The sequence below is a fragment of the Ursus maritimus genome, unplaced genomic scaffold (genome assembly GCF_017311325.1).
Source record: "Ursus maritimus isolate PB19 unplaced genomic scaffold, ASM1731132v1 scaffold_11, whole genome shotgun sequence".
Taxonomy (NCBI): domain Eukaryota; kingdom Metazoa; phylum Chordata; class Mammalia; order Carnivora; family Ursidae; genus Ursus; species Ursus maritimus.
In genome coordinates, this window is record NW_024423453.1 from 33,262,284 (window position 1) to 33,287,850 (window position 25,567).

At 42.0% G+C, this 25,567-nt stretch overlaps 1 protein-coding gene across 2 annotated transcripts in view; it reads left to right on the forward strand.

Moving 5' to 3' along the window:
- The first annotated feature begins 1,007 nt into the window (after positions 1 to 1,007).
- The window catches only part of GAB1 (GRB2 associated binding protein 1), a 122,721-nt gene continuing 98,161 nt past the window's right edge, over positions 1,008 to 25,567 (forward strand). The window contains exon 1 of one of the 2 annotated variants that reach the window (XM_008685566.2): positions 1,008 to 1,446. In XM_008685566.2, coding sequence (XP_008683788.2) covers positions 1,375 to 1,446 — 72 coding nt within the window. In that variant the 5' untranslated portion in view covers positions 1,008 to 1,374. The remainder of the gene's footprint in view (positions 1,447 to 25,567) is intronic. The other variant, XM_040626335.1, reaches the window with a different exon arrangement.

Consider the following 25,567-nt stretch of genomic DNA (forward strand, 5'->3'; position numbering starts at 1 on the left):
TGTTGATTGCAGGCTGCCAAGTAGGGAAAACCCCCCAAACTCCTGATCTTGTGTACACTACCAACTCTGAACTGATACTCGACAGAGCCAACATGGCAAACCACAAACTGACACTCGAACATTCCTCGCTCCTCCCAGGGTCCTCGCCAAGGCCTCGGCCGCCTTCCCCGGCAAGGTGCCGGCTGGGGGCTCCGGCCGCCGCCGCCATAGGGCGGCCGAGGACCCCGTTCCAGCTTCCCGAACTACAGATCCCAGGGTGCCTCTCGGACTGCCGCTCCCTCCCTCTCTCGCTCCCTCCCTCCGTCCGCTCCCTCCGCCCCCGGCCCTTGTTGTTTTGGCTGGAAGCGCTCCGGCGGAGTTTCAGAGAAAGTCTGGGCAGAAACCGGAGCCGGCCCGAACGTGGGAAGGGGAGGAGGAAAGGAAGAGGGAAAGGGGAGGCCCGGCCGCTCAGAACCTGCCGCGCGCCCCGTGGTGGGGGAGGCGGCGCGGGAGGAGCGTGAGGGGACAGGATAGTGGGGTCGGTCCCCGGAGCCGAGTAGCCGAGTGCCTCGTTGCTTCGCCGCTCCCCGCCCTCTCCGGCGGCGGCGAGAGGGGACCCACCCTCCAGCGGGACTTGCGCCCTGCCCAGCACCAGCCGCCCAGCGACGCCCCGCGTTTTGCCGCCACCCCGGCAAAACTGCGTGGCCCAAGACCTGCCCTGCGCCCGCACGAGACCCTCGCGGTTTCCCTTTTCCCTCTGTCCGCTCCCCGCCGTTTCCTGGGCGCTGCGGGGAAGTGACCCACCCTCTCCCAAGGAGGGGGAGGGAGAGGATCGCGCCGGGCGCACCGAAACCAAGGGGCAAGCCGGAGTGGGCGCCGCGCGGGGGCATTGTGTGAGTGAGTGTGTGTGTGTGTGTGTCCTTGTGTGAGAGAGAGTGTGTGTGCGCGCGTGTGCAACGTAGTGTCTGTTTCGGAAAGCGCCTGGGGAGGTCCTGTTCCTAGGGGGCGGAGCGCAGGGGACCGAGGCTCGGCTCCGGGCTGGGGCAGAGTCTCGCTGAGCCCGAGCGCTGCTGAGGCGGCCGGCGGGACGGCGCGCCTGGCGGCTAGGCGGGCGCACTGAAAGAGGCCCGGGCGCCCTCGGCCCGGCAGCTGCCCCTGCCTCGAGGTGTCGGCCTTGGCGACGCTGCCTGCTTCTGTTCACGTCCGCCGACCCGCGCGGGAGACGCTCGGACGCGCACAGCCAGCGCGCCGCGGAGCCCGCTCGTCCCGTCTGCTCCGGCTGCGCCTCGGCAGAGAGAGGCTGTGGCCGCTGCGCCGCCCGCAGGCGTCGGCTGTGTCGGGAGCGCGCCCGCCCGCCCCTCCGCTGCCCGGCCGGGAGCCGGAGAGGCGCGCACCATGAGCGGCGGCGAAGTGGTCTGCTCCGGATGGCTCCGCAAGTCCCCCCCGGAGAAGAAGTTGAAGCGTTATGTAAGTAGAGCTTCGGCCGCTTCTCCTTGGGCCTCCCCGCCCGCACCGCTGCCCTGGCCGCGCGCAGGGCTGGTTCTTCCACTTAGTCCCCCATCTCTTTTCCCTCGACCCCTTCCCGGCAGGCTCGGAACCGAGGCTGTAAGCTCACGCCCTGGCCTCCCTCCACTTGGCCGGCTAACTTTCTTCCTCCAGATTCCAGACGGCCTGCTCTGCGGGCCTCCTCGGCCCGTGGGAGGGCCCGGGATTTCCACCTAATGCCTGCTGCATGTTTTTATTACTCCTTGTAGTAGAGGTGAGGGGAAAAGCATTCTCCTTTCTTTATGCGTGCATTTAATCTCCATGGGGCTGCTGTATACCGATTTTCCCGCAGCCGGAAAACCGCTGAGGTTTTAGAGCTCAACAGCCCTCTCTTCGGTCCGCGCTCCCTCTCGTCTCCCCCCTCCGAGGTGCGTTGCGTCCGGGAAGCTGTGGACTGTGGACCCGAGAAGTTGGTATTAGAAACCAGCATCTCAAATCCGTGCAAAAAGAGAGAAAAGTTACTACGCGCCCTGCCGTTTGCTTAGCAGGGTTCGCATTTTCGCGGTTTTGAGTCGAGGGACGATGGAGTTTGGCCCGAGAGCCGTGGCAGTTTGCTGCGAGAGGAGGGCGCTGGGGGGAGCCTGGCGGCTGGTGTTTGGGCGCCTTGGACGCGCTGTCAAGCCTCGCAGGAGGGGGGCCAGCTGAGGCCAGTAGGATTTCCGTGTGTTGTGGTCCTTCCCCAGGCCACCAGGGTTACTTACATGGCATTGGTGTAATTGATACAAGATGCTCATTATGTGTTAAACCATTTTAGGTGTTAAGAACAATATTCCTTGAAAGAACCAACTTTTACTTTGGTGGAAATCTGTGTCCTCTTCAGGGGTCTAGAATCTTATCCCCTTCTCATCCATTGGTTCTTTTGTCGCTGCCTTCTGCAAAGGAAAGAAATGACACGTTTGTCCTGGCATATGGAGCCAATGTTTGTCTAGTAAAATGTGTTTTCAAAAGCAAAATGTATGCCTCCTTAAATATAAATTTACTGTCAGGGGCCATCACTTCCAATGGAACTTGCTTCTCGTTGAAGGATATCTACACCCAATATTAAAACCCAAATTAATCTTATTAGTCACTGCTTGGATAGTGAAGTGCAGTATTTAACTTCACCGGCTCACCAGTGAGTTGCTGGTTCACTTTCTGCCAGCATTTGTTATAGACAAGTAATTCTCTTTTAAGAACTTGACGCCATACATCCTAAGAAACTTCTCCAGAAATTTGAACCCTTCCAGATCCTGTCTCTTTACTTATCACAGTTTCCTGAATGTTCTGATAAAGATGCTAACATTATTCCCGCATTTGTGGAAGGCCATGATTTAGTTCTTTAGTTCTAAAAAGAAGGTTGTATGTGTGTGAGAAGAGGGATTAGGGAGATAGGTGTATTTGTTTTGAGAGGCGGTTTAGGAAACACATAGATCTAAGTAGATTCTCGGAGGAAAGTGAAGGACAGTACATTTGCCTAAATAGGTAGTGATTATAGAGACTTAAGGCATTCTTTCACATGGTTGGTTTATGGCTCTCTCAAAAGATGCCTACAACTGGACTAGGCACCATAAGATTAGAAATACGGTAGGAAAGAAGCCCTGACTAGTGGGCTTGCAATTTAATGTAATGTGATTTAGGAAGAAAATCAGCCAAAAAGATTGTCATAGCAAAGACAAAGAAAATGAAGTCCCAAATAAAAAAATATGATCATTACAGTAGTCTTGTGAGGTACGTATTATCTCTGTTTTACAGATGAGAAAACAGTTTCTGTAACCAGAATGTGCCACAGACAGGATTTGAACCCAGATCTGCCTAACTGGGCTATAAAAGGTTAATGACTCATCTAGTTCATTTCAAGTGGAGCTCAGAGTAAATCATCTTTAAAGCTCCTTTCAGTTTATAACTTTCTAGGAGTCTATGAATATTAGTTGAAAATGCAAGGAAGAGCGAGTTGGGGACAAGATGTGTAGTGCTAAAGAAACATAAGACCCTTCAAGCAGCTTCCCGAGTCTTTGGGGAAATGAGGCAAGAATATGTGAAAAAGTGAGCCAACAGCCTAGAGTGGTTTCAGATTGTGTGCCCAAGCAGACTGTTATTTATTTATTTTTTAAATAAATGCTTTCAGGAACAAGCTCAATATAGTCTGAAACCATGGGGATACTTGAGAGATAGCGGGCTCCTTAAATTGTGTTTTCAGCAGGAGGAAGAATATGCCTAGCAGCTTGGGGGAGGTGGGGTTTTTCTTGCCCTGCTGAGCACTAGTGTTTTCTTTATACACGCATATGGCCCAGGAAGACAGTGTGCCAGGTGGCTACCAGAATTTAAGGGGTCCCAGAGGATGACTGGAGTTTAAGTTAAAATGAGGCCTGTCTTATAGTTTAGCTGTCAAGTTCGTTGCCCAGAAGTTTTGACATTTCCAGGTTATCGATCTTTAGGCTTTGGTATCCAATTCAGATTGTTTTTGCTAAAGCAGCTTTGACCCTCAAAGACATGCATTTATTCATGCATTCTTGTTTTCTTTTCATATAAAATCTTTATGAAAATAAAGGGTAAAAGGAAACATTGTTGGCCATCCAGTAGACAAAATGTTGCTTGGTAATAGTATTTAATGAATGAATTTGCTATGAAAAGATATCTTGGATGACTGGTACTGTAATTGTTAAAGGAGACATCAGGGAGTTTGAGCATTGATTCTTTTGGGGAGCATTTGGCCCATGGGATTTTGACAGTTGTCTCACTGTTTACAGCATATTTAGGGTAGTCCAAACATTGACTAAAATGATACTTAAGGGCTTTTACATGACAAAAAATTGTTTTAGTTTTTATCTTTAAAGTCATCTCATGTTATGTCTCCAATGCATTCCATTTACAACTCCATTTTATGTTTACTGTTCATAGTCAACTCACCCAGCATTGTTTTCTTTGCACACTAGTGTGTTCCTCTGGTATGAAAGCTTTTCTTAAATTTCCTAGAGAGAGTGAAAGGGACATAAAAAACAGAGAAAGCCTGGAGTGGTGCATAGATTCCCTAACCTTTTCATCTCTCTTTACTTTTTTCTGTATCTGTTTGGAAAAGGGTGGGAACCTCTTGTATGTATTTTATCCTCTGAATTTTTTGAAGTCTACTCATGGTGGAGGTGAAAATGTTCATGCTTTCTTTCAATTTTGCTACTACTGTGTTTTGGTTTTTGTCCTGTGTTGTATATTAAAGAGCTGCTTTTTTACTTTAAGGACCTGAGTGGAAACATATACAGATCACTGTTGCCAGGGTTACAGAAAACAAGTAAACTCTTGGTAGTATGCACTCAACAGTGGTGCTCAGATTTTTAAAGAGTTATTTAAAGATAAATCAGCCATTTGAAATAATGGTGGGATTTTCATCAGGACTTGAAATTTCAGCCAAGATAAAATGTAAGTCTGAAAACAAAGGATTGATTCAGGCCAGCTGGCTATCACCATATCTCTGCAGGAAGAGCTTCCCTGTGGCCTGCCTCAAGTCTGGACACCAAGTTTGGGCTCCTCCATGGCCCAGCTGTCAGCATTGGGCAGGTGTGCGATCTCAGCAGGAGAACCTGCTTCTGAGGCCAGACCAACGTAGCCTGGGAGCTGCCAGCCAGCCTGGGAGCAAGACCTCGGCCATTTCTCTCGTGTGTAATCTGCACCCAGCCTGGGCTCCACTCTTCAGTTGTCACTTAATAGGATGGTTCTTGTCTGGACTTCCAGGACATGCCCCTGGTTTTGGAAATGGGCCTAGAAACAGAAATAGCCTCTTCGTATAGGTGGGCACCTGGCATCTTACATGGAGGAGAGGGGTACGGGCAGGCACAGTTAGCGTCTCCTTGTTCAAGAGCACTCCAGGATCTGTGCTAAGCATTAGGTCACTGCCCAGTAGTGTCACTACAGCAAATGGGACTGTGATGTCTGGAAGCTCTTCCTGCACTTTTTTTTTTGCAATTACCAGTAGTAATCAAGGGACTCTGAAGCTTTTGCTTACAGTGACTGAAGGAGCATAATTATTCTGTCGAGGGAATTTTTTTCTTGAAAACTTCAGGATAATAAACATCCATTCAAATTCTTAATGTTTTCTTTTTATCTTTTCTCATGTGGCAGGAACGCTGTTTTTGTTAACAAAGATCATCAGCTACCAATTACATTAAGCCTTCATGATAGGTAATGATAGTTAATTCTTTCATTGTGCCTGAACTTAATGATGAGTACAAAACTCTCCACGGAAAACTTGCTGAATTCCTAAATCTGATTGTTGTCTTTTGGGATTTAAAATCATCATTAGGAAATTTTATCAGTTTGGAAGGTAGTTTTAGAATTCTGCTGTTTTGAAAATTTGGTTTTAAATTTTTTAAAAAGATCGTTTTGAACAAAATACAATAATATGACAACAGTTATACTTGGATAATCTGGTTGACAGCTGAATTGGTTATTTCAGTGTGTTTTGCCATTATTAAGTCTGCTTTAAAAATAAGAAAAATAAAACAACAAAGTACTTTCTATGACTAAATAAGATTCCATATGTATATATTTTTTTAAAGTTTATTTTCACTCATCTCTACACCCAACGTGGGACTCCAGCTCATCAGCCTGGGATCAGTAGTCTCATGCTCTTCCGACTGAGCCAGCCAGGTGCCCCAATAGAATTCCATATTTTGTGGTCATCATGGAAAATATGTAGATAAGGTCTTGATAATTTGCAGATTGAGGCAGTTTAAGAGGTGATAGATTCAAAACATCGAATACCATCACTCCTGATTTTTCTTACAGAAACTAACACAGGAGAAGGGACACCACAGCAGGTAGACTACTACTTTAGTTTTAAAGGATTTGGAGTAAATTGTACTACTGTGGAAGGAACCCTGGACTGAGGGTCAGGACCCAGGATTGGACTTGACTTGACTTTGCCGTTATCCAGGTGATACTTTGACCATTGTGACCCTCAGTTTCTCATCTGTAAAATGGGGAAGAGGCATGCAAATCTAGATTCTAAATTCTTGTGGTTTAACATTCCTTAGATATTTCCTTGGCAGTGAGAGGCAGAGGGGGGAGCTTCTCAATAGGCCTCTTTTTTGGGAAATAAATGTGAATTTCTCGCTCATCTTAAATAGTTCAGTGAACGTATGAGGAACTGCTTAAGCAGAGTTCTTTGGGGACCCTCCAGCATTTGCCTTAACAGAACCCAGGCTCACTGAGTACAGCGCTGCGGAGTTGCTGCTCTGGGTGTCATGGTGTCATGGAGTCCCCAGCACCCCGAGCTGTGCCTGGCTCAGAATAGAAGTGCAACGATTACCTGTTGACTGAATAAATCAACTGGTATTTCTGGAGCTTTTGTAATGTGTCATGTGTGGAATACAATGGAGGGAAAGGCCCGCTCCCTGCCCTCAAGGAGTTTCTAATCTATTTGCAAAGACAAGCTATAAATGCACCTACATTTAAATCATTTTACAAAACATATGTTATAAGGCCTTAGATGATTACTTGCCAGATGAATGATTCAGACAATAATTGCTTAAGAGTTCAGACCGAGAGGGGAATGGAAGGGGGCTGCCAGGGAAGGGTTCACAAACGACTTTTCAGGCTCTGTTCTTGGAAGAACTGAGGTACTGCCGGCAGAAATAGCAAACCCTAAGGGAAGCCTGGTTTTAAAGGAAGAACAAAGACTTTGCATGGAGTTAGCTAACCTAGTGAAGAGAACAGCTTCAGAACACCTCAGTTTCAAGCATGGAGCGTGGATGTCAGCTGTGAAGTCGAGTTTGAGAAGGTTCTGTTTCTGCCATGACCTAATGCTCCTGATAGGATCCTGACCGCAAGTGAATATTATGTGTCAGACCAGAAACAAACAAACAAAACAACTCGTTTGGTCACCTGAACTTATTAAAATTCCAAGGGACATGTGTTATTTAAGATTTCTTTATGTCTGTTTTAGCTAAATAATTCATTCTGGCAAGCATTTAGTTTACAACAACGAGAGGGAGCATGTTCTGGTGGGAGGGAGAATAAAAGAGCCTTTGATTCATTTGCTCCTGAGTTCCAGCGAGAGGGCCAGCACTGCCTTGGGCTAGTGTCTTATTTTGGACTTTGGAAGCCATCTTAGCCCAGCTGTGTGAGTGCCAGCTCGTGTTGGAGGAAAGAGAATAGCACCATTGGGTCTCCTTAAACCCCCTCTGACTGTTGATGGAGGGGTTTCTCTCATTTCACATTCCTCAGATTAACATGGTGGCTAATTTCCTCCAAGTTAGAGCTTCATCTGAATTTGCCATTTGAACTCTGGCTTGAAGTCCCAACACTTCTGTGACTCCTTTTATCTCAGTCTATGGATTTGAGTACAGGAAACTTATCAAGTCACAGGTCTCTTTATTCTCCCCTCTTTGGCTACAAGCACAAATAAAATTAGCATTCTTTTCTTCTTTAGATTACTCCTGGGGAAAAGTGGCTCTTTGTACAGTGGATTTCCACATCCATTAAATAAGTAGCCTCTTCAGTTGCCAAGTAGATGGCTGGGGAGTCTTACTGAATAGTAGGTGGCAGTTCAGGCCTGTGGAAGTACTGGGAAGTGCCGGGAAAAGTCACTTTAGTCCCTTGGACCGTTCCAGGCTTATATGTGTAAACACCTTAAATAATACAAGAATGCCTTAACTGGAAAAGAGAATCTTTTATATTTTCAGCAGTTCTTTTATTCATAGGTGCAAAGCTCTCCCTGACTGAAGAGAATAATTCTCATTGCTGAAGGCATGTGAGGTAGAACCTAACAGCTTTTGACCCTCTCTCAGCCTGCTTTGTGAAAAATAGTTAACACTGCGCACCGAAATGCATGTTTGCTTGTTATCTCTGTTACATTAGCTCTTGAAGCGTCCTGATTACAACTTGTAGCTGCCAAGCCCCGTCCTGCAGTATTATCTGGAACAAAAATTTTCCATGTGGTTGTTTTTAGCAGAGCCGCTATAGGCAAACTGCACATGAAGATGTAAGTTGCAAGATATAGAGCTCCTAGAAGGGGAAATGTGAGTTATCTTAATTTTTTTCTATCATTTAATTGTTCTTTCCTTTATGTGTATTTCAGAAATTTTTATCATATTTCTAAACTGAGTTTTATTTTTATACACTGGAAAGAATGCCAAATTCACCATGAGTTTTTCTTAATGGTGGTGTTTCTTTTTTCTCTCAACTTTTTACTTTGAATTCATACTTGGCCTAAATAATTCCCTGTGTTTGAAAAGGAAAAAAAAAAGTCCTAAAAGGAAAAAAACAAATGGCTACATTGTTCCATGAATTAAAAACAATATACGGAGAGTCCAAATATTTCTTTTCAATGTAAAAATCTTAGGTCATTTTTTTTTAAAGGAAGAAAAATATTAAACTTTGCTTTAACTATCCTGTTCATTGTTTTTCTTTTCCCTTTTTTATTTTTCTTTGACTCGTGTAGTTTAAATTTTTTTTGAAAACAGTTTTATATGTTCTTTAAGAAACGCCACACATGGAAAAAGAAAACATCAAAATTCCACTTTATGTTTCAGGAGAAAAGTGAGAGGAAGGCATCTATGGTCTGAAGAAGGGGGGGAAATGTCAGTTGACACCTCGGCTTTGTACATTACTTTCCTGTTGCTTGGTTGAGTTGAATATTTGTCATTTGCCTACAAATATTTAGTTATTATACATGAAGTAAGCAGGTAAATATAATTTTAGTCAAGGTTTGCTTTTGTGAAATGAGGACAAAGGACATTAGCTCTCAGGAGAAGTTTGAGAACTCAATCTATTGTTGTTTTTATTTGTGTTTTGTTTTAGTTTTTTTTTTTTTTTTTAGTAATCTCCAAACCCAGTGTGAGGCTCAAACTCATAACCCAGGGATCACGAGTTGCATGCTCTATTGACTGAGCCAGCCAGGCGCCCCTTTATTTTTGTTTTTAATACATCAGTTAGCCAGTTGCTATAACATTTTATTTGCTAACTTTTTCTTTAAGTGGGAGAGAGGTAAAAGCACTCTTTGTCCTGTGGATCTCTATCTACCCTCTTGCTCTTTTCTCTTTGTTTTCATTTCTTTCTCTGTAATGTAAGCCTAGCCACCAGTATCACAGAGTATTTGTGTTAGAATCTTTACACACATTCTTTCATCTTTTCTCTAAAAGAGGGAGTTATTTCTGTCCCTGTAATGTGGTAATCCAGACTAGGAATAATAATGTTCCACCCAGCATGTAGATTGTTTTCCTCTCCTGAAATGCAGTTTTTAGTTACTACTGTATTGGGAAATGTGGTCAGGCCACTTTCCGAGTAGCAGAACTCCTCCCTGAGATGACTACCTGATTAAAGAATTAAGTACCTGGTGTGCTTTCTCAATTCCAATCCATCACATATTCCCATTAGTGCCTTGGCCAGAGTCAGAGCAGCCAAGATGAAAGTGCTTCTGGTTGGAGGGATGACCAGTTGATTAGCGGGAGAGAAGTTTTAATCTTCCACTCTTGAAAGAGAAACACTTGGTAAAATGCTCCCTCCAGTGTTTTGAATTCCAATGGCGTTAGGTAGACCTTGAGGAGGAATGATCACCTCATTCAGTTAAGGAGGTATTATTTGAACCCCCTTCCCTCTGGCAAAGTTATAATTGACCCCGACTTGTGTAGGAGTATTACATTTTACATATCCTCCTTGTCAGTTTCACGTTTGAATGTTTGAAGTGTTGAGAAAAGGTAAAAGGAAATACTGAACCAGTAAGAATGCAAAGTATTTGGGAAGGTAATTTGATCCTAGTGATGCTGTTACATAAAACCAAAGCCTTCTGAGTAATCTTCACTGGGTATATAGGTCATTTATCTCTGAAGAACAGGGAGCAAAATTAAACTGGTGCTTTTGAACAGTATTCCTTTTTTCTTTTTCTTCACCTAAGTAAGTAGTCGAAAAAGGAAAAGCAAGCCTAATATATTTTTATATTTGATATATTTTTCTCGATGATTTTCATAATGGCCCACAGTATACACAGTAGAAGGTACATACACATGATCTGTTTACAAAGAAAATTGTGGCTTCAGTTATCATTCTTTAGTGTTTGTAATAGGATATTAGTTTCCAGAGGACAAAGATGGCATTTGTTCTCTGTGTCTGAACGTACGGTGTGATACTTTGCACGATCTCTTGAACAACATGACCAGATAATTATAGAATTTTAAACGTAAAATTATAAATCATCTAATCTAGTTTTTCAACCTTTCTAACCCATTTCTCTTTCATGTGTCATTTGGCTGTCTTTTGACTTTTTATCCAGTTTTTCTTTGTGGTTTGCAATACCAAAACAAGCTATATTGAGTGAGTGTCTTTCCCAGTTATACAGATCTCCTTCTTCCTTAGTCAAGAAACCAACCTCCTTGTTTTACAGGGGGTAAAAATTAGCCTCTGGGAGACTAATTGATTTGTCCCAGGTCATACACGTTAACCAGCTGTTCTGGCAGAGCCAGATCTGTCACCCCTTGGGTCAGATCCTTCCAGTCACTGAGGGAATGCCTGCTGTGTGTGAACAAGGTATTGTGTAGAATTCAGAAAAAGAGGACCAAGAGGGCTCTGTCTCCATCTTTTTGGAGTTCGTGTGCTACATAGGATGTACTTAGTACTGCAAATTATATTATGATCAATGATGTTTGAGATAAACCTCTAGAAGAATTTAGCAAAAGGAGGTGAATTCAGGGACTCTGCGAAGGCTTAATGAAGGTGCTTAGAGATTTCTCACCAGAAACTTAAACGGTGGATTCTATTTTCAAAGCTGCAGCTGCAGTGAGACTCTTTTTCTATTCCCCCTTTCCTTGACAGACTTTTTTTTTTTTTTAAGTAGGCTCCACATGCAGTATGGGGCTTGAACTCACAAGCTTGATATCAAGAATTGCATGCTCTACTGACTGAGCCAGCCAGGCGTCCCCAGCCAGATTCTTGAGTGGGTTTTATACACTTGGCTGCTTCCACCTGCCACTCATTTCATAATGGAATAGAGCCTGTGTCCTTTTGCACTACCTTTACCTAAACAGTTCCCTCTGAGGTGCCCAGTGACCTCTTGGTTGCCAGATCTAGCAGAACTAGATTTGAACTTTTTCGTTCTTGCTTTTCATGGAACTCCTGACTACATTGATGGAAAGATCTGCTTTCCCATGCTTTCCTGATGCCGGGCTCTGGTCTCCTTCTGTGTAGGAGTTCTTCAGCATTCTAATGCCAGCCCTGCAAGGCCTCTTCCCCCATCTCATGCTGTTAGTTGCGACTTCATCCTGCATGAGTTCATGAGCCCCTTTGAAAATTTGATAAAAGGTCTGGGTTCTCAGTTTCTGCAAAATTCTTACAAACTTACACATAATTGTTATAACCTCGTGCATTTTCTAACCTTTAAAGCCCATCTCTGGATCTTAAATGGCCTTGAATTATACGCTGATGGTTCAGGGGCTCTTACCTCAGTCTGTTTCTCACTCCACATCTGTGGCTTTAACTGCTTAGATCCATAGCTACTTAGTCCCCCACAGCACCCCAGACTCAGCATATCCATAGCAGGCCTTGTCATCCTCTCCCTATACTGCTCCTCTGTCAGTCGCTCTACCGTCCCTTGTCCAGTAGCTTAAGCCAGAGGTGTTCTGTGTTGTGCCTCCCTCACTCTCCATACCCAGTGACAAGTCCTGTCAGTTTTACCTCCCAAATATCTCTTTGAGGGGTGCCCGCGTGACTTAGTCGGTTAAGCGTCCAACTCTTGGTCTTTTCAGTTCTGGTCATGATCTCCGGGTCGTGAGATTGAGCCGCCCATGTGGAGCTCCCCACTGGGCATGAAGCCTGGTTAGGATTCTTTCTTCCTCTTCCCCTCCCCCCCACCACCCCATCCCCGCTGCGGGCGCATGCATGGTCTCTCTCCGTCTCTCTTAAAAACACACACACTAAATATCTCTTGAGTTAATTGACCTCTGCTGGCTAAGGGGCCTTTGCCTTTCTTCTGGATTGCTGCAGTAGCCAGTGGCCTCTCTCCTTCCATTCTCCACACCCCTCCCCCCCGACTGTCTTCATTAAGGAAGCCAGGGTGACCTTCTGAAGCATAAATCTGAGCACACCGCTCCCCAGTGTGAAGCTGTTCCGCAGCAGCTCCTTTGGCCTGAGGAATGCCCAAACCTCCTGTCTCCGTGTGCAGGGCCCGTTGCGAGGGGTGCCTGCGCGTGCCTCCCCTAGTATGTGTTGCTGCCTCCTCACCCCGCTCCAGCTGTACTGAACTGCCACATCCCACATTGGCCTTGTGATCTGTCGGTCTGGCCTTTGCCCCGTGCTTCTCTTCTCCCGGGATTTTAGGTCTTCCCGTCTGCCTTCACAGCCAGGCTCACTTCTGCTCGTTCTCTGCCCCGGAGCGTCCTCTGAACTCCCAGCACTCTCACACGTAGTCGCGGTGGGCTGCCAGCATCTGCTTTATCCTCCTGTGATGCTCTGCTGTTTCCGTAGCACGGCGCCTGTCACTCCTGATCATCTTGCTTGTTGTAATTGCTTACTGCCCCTTCGGGTGGCAGGGCCATGTGGTGGCTTGTGAACCCCAGGTGCTTCTGCCTTTGTGGGCCCCCCTTCCTCTGTTAAAAAAAAAAAAAAAGAGTAAAAATTGTATGTTGCAACTACGTCACTATAAAGATGAGTATGTTCCAAGCTGGTATTGTTATTATTATATTCATTTTTTATCCTGACTTTAAAATAAATTAATGTAAAAACACTTTTCACGGGCTCCTAAAAGTCCCATGGGTCCTAGCGTGGTGCCTCCTGTGCCTGATGGATATGTTGGCTTTGTTAAATGGGCATAAATACTTGGGGTCTGCTCAGTCATTTTATTATGTGTCCCCTTTGGAATGGCTTGGATTCCAATATTGTTTAATATTGGAATATTATTAAGATTTTGTACTTTTGCCCCTGGAAATGGAAAAATGTATGGAAAAATAGGGTGATATACTCAAAAGGTATATATTTTATATATTTAAAAGAAATCATGAGTTTTTTAATGATGCCAAAGATATGTTATGTGAGCTATTTTATTAATACAGACTTTTCTTCATGATGCTTCTGTGTGCAACAGTGGTTTTTAGTGGAGTGGGGAGGTAATTTTGTGGGGGGCATTTGAGAATGTCTGGAGACATTTTTAGTTGTCACAGCGGGGGTACTATGGGCTGCTAGTTAGTGAGGCAGGGCTGCTACTGCACGGCCTGCATTGTGCCAAACAGCCCCTACAACAAAGAATTATGTAGCCCAAAATATCAGCCCTTCGTGCTGAAGTTGAGAAACCTTGGTGTAGAGAAATTCTTCATAAAGCTTAGTTTCTACATGTTTGTTACTTAGTTTATTTCCCTCCCTGTGTCTCCCTCAAAAGCTATACGGTTGGCCCCTGAACAACACGGATTTGAACCACATGGGTCCACTTAGACGTGGACTTTTTTCCATAAACACATCGGAAAATGTTTTGGAGATTTGCGACAGTTTGAAAAACTCACAGACGGGGGCGCCTGGGTGGCTCAGTCCCTTACGCGTCTGACTGTATTTCAGCTCAGGTCACAGATCTCAGGATTATGAGATTGAACGCCCAGTCGGGCTCCGTGTTGGGCATGGAGCCTGCTTGAGATTCTCTCTCTCCCTCTCTCTTTGCCCCTCCCCCCTAAAAAAAAAAGACAAAGAGAAAGAAAAACTCACAGATGAACCACATAGCCTAGAATACCAAAAAAATTAAGAAAAAAGTACTATTGTAAAAATACAGCATATAATACATATAACATACCAAACATGCTTAATTGACTATTTTATAGGTAAGGCTTCTTGTCAACAGGTGGCTATTAGTAAAGTTTTGGGGGTGTCAAAAGTTATATGGAAGATTTTCAATTGCATGAGTGGTTGGCACCCCAACCCCTGTGTTGTTCTAGGGTCAACTGTATTTCAGCTGTAGGATTGTGTTGTGGCACTAGAACCAAATATTTATAATTTTTTTTTACCTCAGTAAGGCTGAGAAGAACAGTCATTGAGATGGTTGAGCTTATGAACATGAAAGGTTGGTCCTGTGTAACTCTTTCACTAGGGTTTATTTTATAGACAAAATCTCTCTCAAAGGGTCGGTTGCCATGTAAATCATTACTCAAATACTCATTTTTGCCCTTGCTAATCCTAGCCAGAGTACAACCATTTGTTGTCTGGGTGGGGAGGGGGATGTCGAGTCATTTATTCATGATTTTTATTACCTCTTGGCTTGAATATCACCATTCATTGTTCACAAGCCGCCCAGCTTGTTTACTTTTTATAAATTACATGTAATCAGTCCTCTTGCAGGTCTGGCTACTGTAATTGGCAGTAGCCACAGAGCAGGGCTGACGAGTCTGCATTAATGCTGATGTCTCATATTCAGCTCATGTTCACTCTTCACGCTTTCTTGCCTCTTCCCTCTGTTTTTTTAAAAGGAAGGTGAAGAGAGAATGGCCACCATGCCATTGGTGCTTGTTTATAATTTGGTCAAGTCCCTGTGTGTTTTGGGAAGAATCCACGGTTTGGGGCAGTGGTTCTCAGACTACTTCTGTGTGCATTATACTCACCTGGGTAACTTCTTTTTTTTTTTTTTTTTTTTTAAGATTTTATTTATTTATTTGACAGAGAGAGACAGCCAGCGAGAGAGGGAACACAAGCAGGGGGAGTGGGAGAGGAAGAAGCAGGCTCCTAGTGGAGAAGCCTGATGTGGGGCTCGATCCCAGAACGCTGGGATCACACCCTGAGCTGAAGGCAGACGCCCAACAACTGCGCCACCCAGGCGCCCCATCACCTGGGTAACTTCTAAAGTGAGGATTCTTCAGCCCTACCCACCTTCTGCTATTTGGTAAATTTAGATTGAAATCCAGAATCCTGCTGATTCTGATGTATGTGGTCCTTGAAATTACACTTGGGGAAATCCTTAGTTGGGCATGAGGGAAAAAGGGAGAAGAAAGAAAATCCAGTAGAAATAATTGTGTATGAAGAGTGGGATAGGAAGGCAAGAACCCAAACTAAGAAAGTAACTTTAGCCTTTCTACTGTGAGATAAGGGAAATACACTGTGTTGCTGCGTGCTTACTGTTTTCTAACAGTGATTTAGATCAAACTGTCCCATAAAGAGGACTTACTTAGAGGAAGACAAAAGTGAAAGTGAATTTTTAGAAAGGTTAGAATATGAGAGAGTACCTAACTGAGACACTCAGAAGACATTATTAAATCAAGAAAGGTATTATGTAGGGGCGCCTGGGTGGCACAGCGGTTAAGCGTCTGCCTTCGGCTCAGGGCGTGATCCAGGCGTTATGGGATCGAGCCCCACATCAGGCTCCTCCGCTATGAGCCTGCTTCTTCCTCTCCCACTCCCCCTGCTTGTGTTCCCTCTCTCGCTGGCTGTCTCTATCTCTGTTGAATAAATAAATAAAATCTTTAAAAAAAAAAAAAGAAAGGTATTATGTAACTATTGATTTAAAAAAGAATGTGCATTCCTGCATCAGGAGTTTATGAATGACTTAAGACAAAGAGGAAGGATGTGAAGAAGGATTAGCTCTTCACCAGAAGTTCTGGTTATTCTGGTTATTGGATCTGAGAACATATTATTAAAATTCGGTCCAGATTTCCTAGAATAGTTCTAATTTCAAGTATTCTTTCCCATTGTCTTTATTATTCATGTCTGGTTCACCCTAATTTTGGTTAGTTGACATGTGATTTATAAAAGAGCACTGGAGCAGTTGTACTCGACTAAAGAAGTTCTCTTGTTTTTCAGTCTGTGTGTGTCTGTGTTTAATGTGTGTATCCTAATCTACTTTTTAAACCTAAACTTTGATTTTAATCCATTTTAGAGAAAGAACAAGAGAGACAGACAAGACAGACTCTATTTAGAAAACTGGAAGAAGTGGACTAGGTGGGAGTGGTTATTTAATCCTAGCAAAGGAATAAAGTAAACATTTTATTTCCAACTGCCTACTGAACTTACTCCATTTCTAGAAAGCTATGTCTGTTTTTTGGCATATTAGTTCTTTAGGGAACTTTATGATCCCATTCAGTTACAATGCAGAAGGCTCTTGACACTGCCCCCCCCCCCCAGTTTAAAAGCATTTTGGAGAATTACTTACAAAATGATGGCTGTCAGCTTTTGCTAAATCATTCTTTTTTTTTTTTTTTTTTTAAGATTTTATTTATTTATTTAACACAGGTAGAGACAGCCAGCGAGAGAGGGAACACAAGCAGGGAGAGTGGGAGAGAAAGAAGCAGCCTCATAGTGGAGGAGCCTGATGTGGGGCTTGATCCCATAACACCGGGATCATGCCCTGAGCCGAAGGCAGACGCTTAACCGCTGTGCCACCCAGGCGCCCCTTGCTAAATCATTCTTTACTCTGCTCCAGCCATCCCTGTGTCGGAGTGTTCATTTTTCTATGCTAGGAACCCAGACTGTTTTGTAAAACTTTTCACCATTATGGTATCATATTGACTGGCTTGCTAATCTTTCCTCCCCCCCTTCCTTTTTCCATCTTTCACGCTGTCTCCCTTCTCCATTTATTTGCCCAGGAATACTTCAGCCTCTTAAGTACTCTGCCCATCTGCTCACAAGATCTTAGAAAATCTCCACATCTGCTTTATAAGTGTCGAGTATCATTACTGTTATTATATGAAGTGTCTACCACACCCTCTCATTGCACTGTGAGTCCGAGTAAGTTTGGTTAGTAAATCACTTGGCTCCTGAAGTGAGGAGAAGGGCTGTTGCTGGATGTGGTGGAGACCCAGAACCAACTTCTACCATTTACTCTGGCAACCAAGAAAGGCGAGACTCCTGTGACTTCTACTCTGTGCAAAGAATTGAAGTCAGGGCTCACGACTTGCTCTCTTCATTCCAGGTGACCTTATTTTCTCACCTTCCTGTACTTTTTAAACTATATACTTGGTAAACCTCCTTTTCTGATGAGTCTCTTAATATTTCTAACTATTTTTTCAGATTTTTTCTATAATTTATTCCAGTCCATGTGTTGTTTAACATAGCAGTAGATGTTTCCAATGAATATTTATATTTGCTGAAAACAAGGATGAATGCTCTTAGGGAGAACCATAACATTAAGTAGTCCTACAAGGGCAGCATAAAAAAATACATAGCTTATAAACTTTCAGTGGGAGTACTTTAACTTAAAATTTTCTGGTTTAGGTTTAACTTGGAAAGTAAGTTATAAAATCTTAGGTAAGCAAATTTATTGCCCTTTGTATAAGTTACTAAAGGGAAATATTTTTTAAATAATGATAAATGATTTATCATTAAAGTTAATATACATATTTAGCCTTATAATAATTTAATATTTACTTATATTTGAATAGGAAAAGTGCATAGATTGACTTAAAATATTTTAGTATGTTTGTCCTTCGGTTATTTATATGTTTTAAGGTATAGTTTTTAATACTCACACATATTTTAATGTTTACTAATTTTAATCCATATTAATTACTAATCCCTACTAATTTTAATGAGTCTTAAGCAATTAATGATACTCTTTTATGATAGATTTTGTGCATACTTAATTTTTGAGGAAATTGGTTTCTTTCCTAAGTTGGAGAAATAGTATATGTTAAGAAACCCATGTTTTTATGAAAGGAAATTGGAACATGGATATTGAAATATATTTAATCTATCAAATAAGGTTCTAGCCTTGAAAACATTCATGTATCTTTTCAAATAGAATCTCTTGTGTTTCTAAACCATGTATTTCCAAAGCAGAACACATTTTCATAACTTTGAGATTTTTATTGAAAACCTTAGGGAGAAGAAGATGACTCAAGAAAGATAAAGACCAGGTTTTCTTAAAGTAATGAAAGGCATAATAATTTCTGTTACTCTTCCTATTCGTAATGAGAAAAAATGAGGCCGTAGGCAGTTGGACTTAGGAAATACCCTGAGTGCAAGGCCAGCTGGTTTCAGCAGGCAGACATGGACTTGAGAACAAGCTCCAATCCAGACCGGTGCTATTCCCAGTCTGCCCTCTCCCCCTCTGTTTTCAGTAGGTTGTTGTGATTTCTCACGTTTGAGCAGTTGGACACTCTAAGAGCATTTTAGTTGTCCCTCAGAGCAGTGGCAATATGGTAAATTCACCCCAATCCCTCTTTTTTTTTAATTTTAATTTTTAATTTTAAAAAACACATAGTGTAAGATTTATTGTCTTACCCATTTTTAAGGGCACAGTTCAGTCATGTTCACTATAGTCCCAGTGTTGTGCCACCCCAGTTTCTCTTGCCTGTCTGTCTAATCTTTATAGCATGGGAAACATCTGAAGGGGCTTTACCAGCGCCATTTGGAAAGGTTGTGCACCTCACCTATGTTTACTCCTTCTCTGTAGTAGGAAGTTAATTATGTGGGATTTGCTCAGCTGAGCCACACAGAAGATCCTACTTCAGTGTACATTTGGAAATCCCATGCCCCTTTCTGCCCCTGAGGAAAAATTCTTTCGTGATCTAGAGTCAGTGTTCAGTTTAATCTTGAGCATATGAGAATGAGTCACCCTGGGTAAGTATGTAATCCCATTTATACCTTCCTTCCAATCTCCCTTTAATTTTTAAACTGAAGATACTAGATCCTGACTTCCTGTGTAAGGTCTGGTGACTGGGGACAAATTTAGGGACTGGGCAATGTTGAGATGATTTTGGAACCGCACTTTCTGTTCTACCGAAAATGAAGCTGTATGGCCTGAGTTTTAAAATTCAGACTATGTGTGGAATGTCTGTGTGGATGAAGAAACAAGTTAAATGCTTTTTTGGAAGGCAGGAGGAAAGAAGAATGAAAATTTTAAGCTAGTCTGATCTTTGTGGGGGAAATTTTGAGATTTTTAGAATATATACAAACCCAAGATGACGGGGGCTAGTTGCTCTGTGATTTGTGTGCACAGAAGGAATACGTGATATCTGGCTAAAGAGATACTGCTGAATAGGTGTATTAGCTGACAAAATAACTGAGTTCTGATTCCAGTTACTATTATCTAAACAATGCATGACCACTGCTTTCATTTCTTTATTGGCAGAATGAAAAATATTTCACTGGGAAATTATTTTAAAAAGAATACTTGTGAAGTACTGGACTCTTTAAGGTACTTTGAATGTAGTACCTAGAGAATGTAAATCATTAACGTTTACATTTTCATACCCGTGGAGATACATGGCAATGGGAGTGAACCTCACAATAGGCATTTTTTAAGACAGCATACACTTGAACAAGCCGTTCTCCCTAAATGCTGCTTTTAAATTGGCAGTGGTTTAGCCAGCAGTCAGTAATCTCACATAGCAAGTGTTTGGCACGCCTGTTTTAACCTGCACAGGTTCACTTCGCACAAAGAAAGGGAGGGTGGGGTTATATGGTGGAAGCACCCTGTTAGCCTCATTAACATATTTTGAATAACTGTATTTGAACATTTGCCAGCTAAGCTAGGCTGCTTGGATGCTTGCCAAAAGAGCAATGGGAACTTCTGAGACGAGCATACAGATTTGAGCCTGTAAAATGTTTACTTTTGTTTCTTGGAGGCGAAACATTTTAGAAGTTGCTATTTAGGATATTTCCCTTATTCTCACAACGGAACAACTTTTTTTTTTTTTAAATTCTGCAGAAATTTGAGATCTCTTCCCACCACCTTTGTGTTTGTTGGTTTTTTTGTTTTGTTTTGTTTTAATATGTACTTTAGGACTTGTCTCAGAAATACCTTTGATAATCTCTCCCGGATTAAATTGAGTTCCTACTCAGCCTGTCTTTGGTCTTTGCAAAATTAGTCCTGAAGCTCTTTCCATGAGCCGATCTGGAGAACAACTTCTGCAGGCTTATCGTGCAAGCACAAATGGTTGGAACAGGACAGACAGGATAAACTAGGGTGCCTGTAGAGTCACCTCCTGCCCAGTGGATGCTCAGATCATAAAGGTGCCAGCCTGGCTCAGCTCTGTGAGCACAGAAATGGTCTTTACAAGGTTCTAGTTTTGTAGCCTGTAACTGTGCCCAGAAATACTTTTTTGACTTTGCCTTGATACCTTCTGGCTGAAACCACAACATGGGGCTCCAAAGCTAGTTAAGGAAATAATAGCTGAAACCAGGTTCTCGGATACTGTGATGTAGCAGACTTTAAGGGTAAGAAGATGAGGCAGCACATATGCTTAGTTCTGTAGTTCTTATTTTGGGGCCCAGGTCAGGGGAGTATCAGAATTGCCAGGGAGCTTTTTCAGAAACTGTTTGCCATAATTGTTTTTTTTCTATTCACATGTATTACAGTGAAGGATGGAATGACACTGTATTGAGGGGGCATTTGAATCTACAACCCGTTGAAAACATGGGTGCTTGCTACTGTGTGGTAGTTTCCATAGTTTCGGCCAGTTTGCAATCCTGCCTCTTGCTTATGCGGTAGAATAGAAAGATACAGCCTGATGACACCAACTCTCACTGCTCCTTTAAGATTTTGAAGTAATATGTCAAATGTGCATTTAATGGACTTTCCGAAAGAGAGTTTTCTTCCTGCTTGGAGCTTTTTTTTTCCTTTATTTCTTTAAAGTTGGTACTTAAGACCGACTTTTTAAAATCACACAAATATAGTATATCAAAAATGGGAAAGAACAAATTCGATTATAGCTATTTAAAGAAAAAAGTTTTTTTAAATGAGAACCTAGGAAAGAACTCTAGTACATTAAATCAAGCCCTAAATTTTTAACAGGTGTTGTAATGAGCATATCTATTTATATTTTATATGTCAATTATATATGTGTATATAAATATATGTACTTTTAAATTTCTAGACTGAAGTTACTAAATTCCGTCTAGCTTTTGTTGAATTTCATTGACTTACTTGTAATTTTGTGAATAATGTGTGTGATTTATATATTTATGTAATCACTATCTACTCTTAACCAGTTACATAAATATATCTTTGAGTCTTCATAGCTTTTTTCTTAGTGATTCGTAACAGCCTGCTTAAAAGAAAAAATTTATAGGTGATTGTAATCATGAAGCAGTATAGGGTTAACAAATACCTTTGATCGTTTCTGTATTTATATTTTTATCATAAAATGTTGAATTTGTGTTTGTGGAGCTTCTCTGTTTTGTCATTTTATTGTGTTCTAGGAATACTTATGGAATATTACCAGTTCACTTTAGTACATATTTAACATCTCTGAGGGTGGTAGATATAAAATCTATTTCTCAAACAAGTACTTACTTGAAACAAACAATTTATTCAAGTACTCTAACAACTCTAGCGAAACTTGAGTTCTGGCCCCAGGCCCATATTTAAGCTGATAGTGCGTGCCTGCGTGTGTGTGTTTGTAAAACATACTAATCACTGATAGTGTCTTTAGAATGTGTTAATATTTTTAGGTCCAAATATGAGTTATTCAGTAGGTACATCAGATTTTAAAAACTAAATGAAATGTAAATATTGACTTTTGTGTCCCTTTTAATTAATTTTAGTGACATACTAGGTGGTATTTGTAGGGATACATGTAACTTCTTCATTGGTTGTTGTGTTCTCCGTAATTTAGTTACAAAGTGCTAGCCATGAAATGTGAATGAAGAGGCTACCTTCAGGTAGAGTGAGGGTTTGGCTCATTTAGCCATTGCTCTAGCTTATCCAGCTCAGCGTGCTCCCCAGCACCCTGGCATATTTACATATTATATAATCCAGACTGGTTTGTCCTGTTTGATAGGTTTGTTATAAACTGCAGAGCTAAGTAAATGTGTGATAACATTTTAAATGCCATTACAAGTTAAACAGTACTTGAGGAGTGATGTAGCAGAGGGCCCCAGCTGTCAGGTGCCCCAGGGTCAGCCTCCTTTCGCGCCATTTCCGTTTTCTTGTGGGTAACAGGAAATAAACATGAAACTGTAGTAATGCCTGACCAGAGGACTACTCCTTTTTCCAGGTGCCATCCCTCCTGATACTGAAAATGTCTGATACTGAAAGTAGATGTTGACTGTGGCTGCACAAAATGACTTTTGTGCATAAGCAGAAACCAACAAACCAGACTGGTGGAACCATTTCCATCTGTCTGTGCCCAGTATGAAAACAGTGAAGGAGGAAGGTAACTAGATGAGTTTTGTTCCCCTCCTCCCTCAGTGTGTAACGAGAAAACATTGCCATGTGCTTGGTGATGAGCATTTCTTATGGCTGCATGGTACGGGGTTAAACTGACATACAGTGTTTAACTTATCCCCAGTTATAGGACTCCTGGGTTTTCTAAAGCATCCTCTGTCCTTACCTGTTTACTTTTGTGAAAGCTATGTGTATATCTCATGGGAGTGCTCCAAACCTCTGTGGGGCTGTGTGTCCCTCTTCAATGTTGCCTATGTCCTTCTCGTGTTCACTTACCATTAGACACCAGCTGAAACTGGGATCTAATGGTGGGTGTGACGTCTTTCCTGGAATGCCTCTCTCCTCCATACAGAGCCACTCTGAGATTTGCAGGGGTTCCTAGGGCCACAGAGTGCTAGTTAAACTTACGGTGGTGGCGGTGACGACGTCCCCCTGCCATGCTATATGCTTCAGCCTCTCACTCTCTCACCTGTTCCAATCTCAGGGCTTCTCTTTGAGCCTACAGACTGGGGACCCTAACATAGAAGATCTCAGTTTAACAGCAACCTGCTTTTTCCTCGTGAGTCAGTGCTTAGTTTGAAGTGTGCTAAAAGAGGTTCTCATTTCTGTAGGTCCGGCAGGTTGCAGCCTGCTTGAGTTTTTAGTATCTCTGGTTAATAATGACTTCAGAGCACAGAAGAGGAAATGGCTCTTTTATGAATGTTGCATAAAACCCTGTGGCCTTGTGCAAATGATCTAACTTCACGTGAATCATGTCTTATAGACAGAATCTGCATTTGTGTGGGTAGATTCACCACTGTGTGCTAGTCTGAAGTAATGAGGGACAGAACCATCCCATATATAGCACATACATTTTTTTAATATTATTTTTGCTGTTTTAAATTTGCTTTTATTGAGATCAGAAATATATTTTTTATTCTAATTTTTTATTTTTGAACTGAATATTTAAAACTTACATCCATGGAATTACCATCTTCTCAATGGTTAATTACTGAAGTTTATAATCAGAAGATTGTGAGACCTTTAGAGGATAAAATGGAAAATAAAATTAGGTCTAGGACAAGGAATTCTACTTGGATATTGCAAAAATAGAAGAAAAAAAAAGTGAATGAATAACTGGCAACACAAACTCTTTTTCCTGTAAGTTCCTTTTTCCCAAACCCTTGCCATCATGCTAAAAAAAGTTTTCTTGCAAGTTGATTTTTTCTCAGAATCCTGCTGCTTACTGTTAGTAAGAATTTTTTTCATGTGCCAGAGTTTTGTTTTTCATGTGATTTCTGCAGCAATTTGGGTCTTACTGAAAATATTTTTTTAAGTGCCGTGGCAAAAGTTATTGATAGTAAGCCAAAAGGAAAATTTAATATGAACTTCTGTACAATTTAGTTATAGTGACTAGGGGGAAATAAATGTATTATCCAAGGTGAATGAAGGTAAATTATTACAGGAGAAATATCAATTCTAATCGAAGATGACGTATGAGTGCTTATTGCCAGTGTCAAAAATTACAATTTTCACTTGCTACCTGGTCTTTTCCCCCAAGGATGCATATTTTTGAGATTTCTCTATCAGACTAACGCAAGGTAATGCTACTGACTGAGCCAGCTTAATGGAATGACATCATGGTTTCCTTGGGAATAATTAAGCAGGGTAAAAATTCAAGTTTTTTAGAGGGCGTGATTGGACTTCTTGAGCAATGTGATACCTTAGAGCAGACAAGAAAGTTAACTGAATGTTTTTCAGAGGATAGCTAGTGTACTGCATCTCTCAGTCTGATAGGAAAGAAGAAATCATATTTTAGATTCTCCTATTGAAACAGCATGTGCTGTATTCATCCTGTTATTCCTTTTAAGAAATGATTTCAGAAATGGTCAAGAACATCTTGTTCAGCAGCTCACTCTGACCCCCTGACTTACACGGAGGATCTCACTGTATTTGTTTGCTCTATAAATCTTGCAGTGGCCCTTGACAAAGAGTAATGAAATGTTACCTGACCTGCTGTATCAGTCAGGATTCTTAGTTGTAAGCAACAGAAACCCTAATTTCATCAGAAAAGAGGTTTATTAAAGGTATTAGGTAGCGCACAGTCTCTCTGAGAAAGCGGAGGACCTGGCTTGGGAGCTCGTCAGTCAGGAGCAGTGCCACTGACCTGGACCAGGACACAGTAGATCATTCCTGCCTCACAGGCCACGACCGTAGGCCCTGCATCTTATACTACCAACACTAGTGACACTAGATGATGAACACTGCCATTACGACCTCTGGAAGCTGCATTTGCTGCCCCAGTCCCAGACTAGGATTTTGTATAGTGTTTATTTCTTGAGATTCGAAATCTGGAATGAATTTGTTTGGTGAAACCAGTGTACCTGATTGTATACCTGCAGTCTGTTGCAGGGAAGCTAAGAAAGCAGCTACCTGAAACTTTCTCTTTTTGTAGTATTAGGGTTAATGATTTTCCAAACATGGGGAGGGGAGTTCAGATGCTGGACATCCTAAAAGAATCCTGTATGTGTACTGTTCCAGGCATATTGGGGGTAGAGGTAGAAGATTGAAAATAAGGATAACTACCCTCCTACAGAACTTAAAATGTTTGCTAATAATAGGTATGAGGAGAAAATGTCGTAGCAAAACCCATAATTTCTCAGTATTCTCATATCGGCAGCCTCCACAGACATAAGAGCAAGCACTCTGTTTACTAAACAGCTGTGATGTGCTTGGTGGTGGTATTTTTGTTTTTGTTTTTAAATTTTATCTTTAATCCATACAACAACCTTGAAAAGTAGACATTACTACCCCCATTTTTACAGGTAAAGTAACTGGTGTTCCAAAGTAACTTCCCCAAATTACGTAGCTGGTAGATGTCAGTGCTGAAATTCAAACTCATTTGTGTCTGTTCCAGAACCCTGTTCTTTCTATTGTACCAGGTTTCCCCCTCACAGAAATTTTGTGAAAGAGCCCATATGGCCTCCCTGATTTATTTATTTATTTTTATTTATTTGGTTTTTTAAAAAG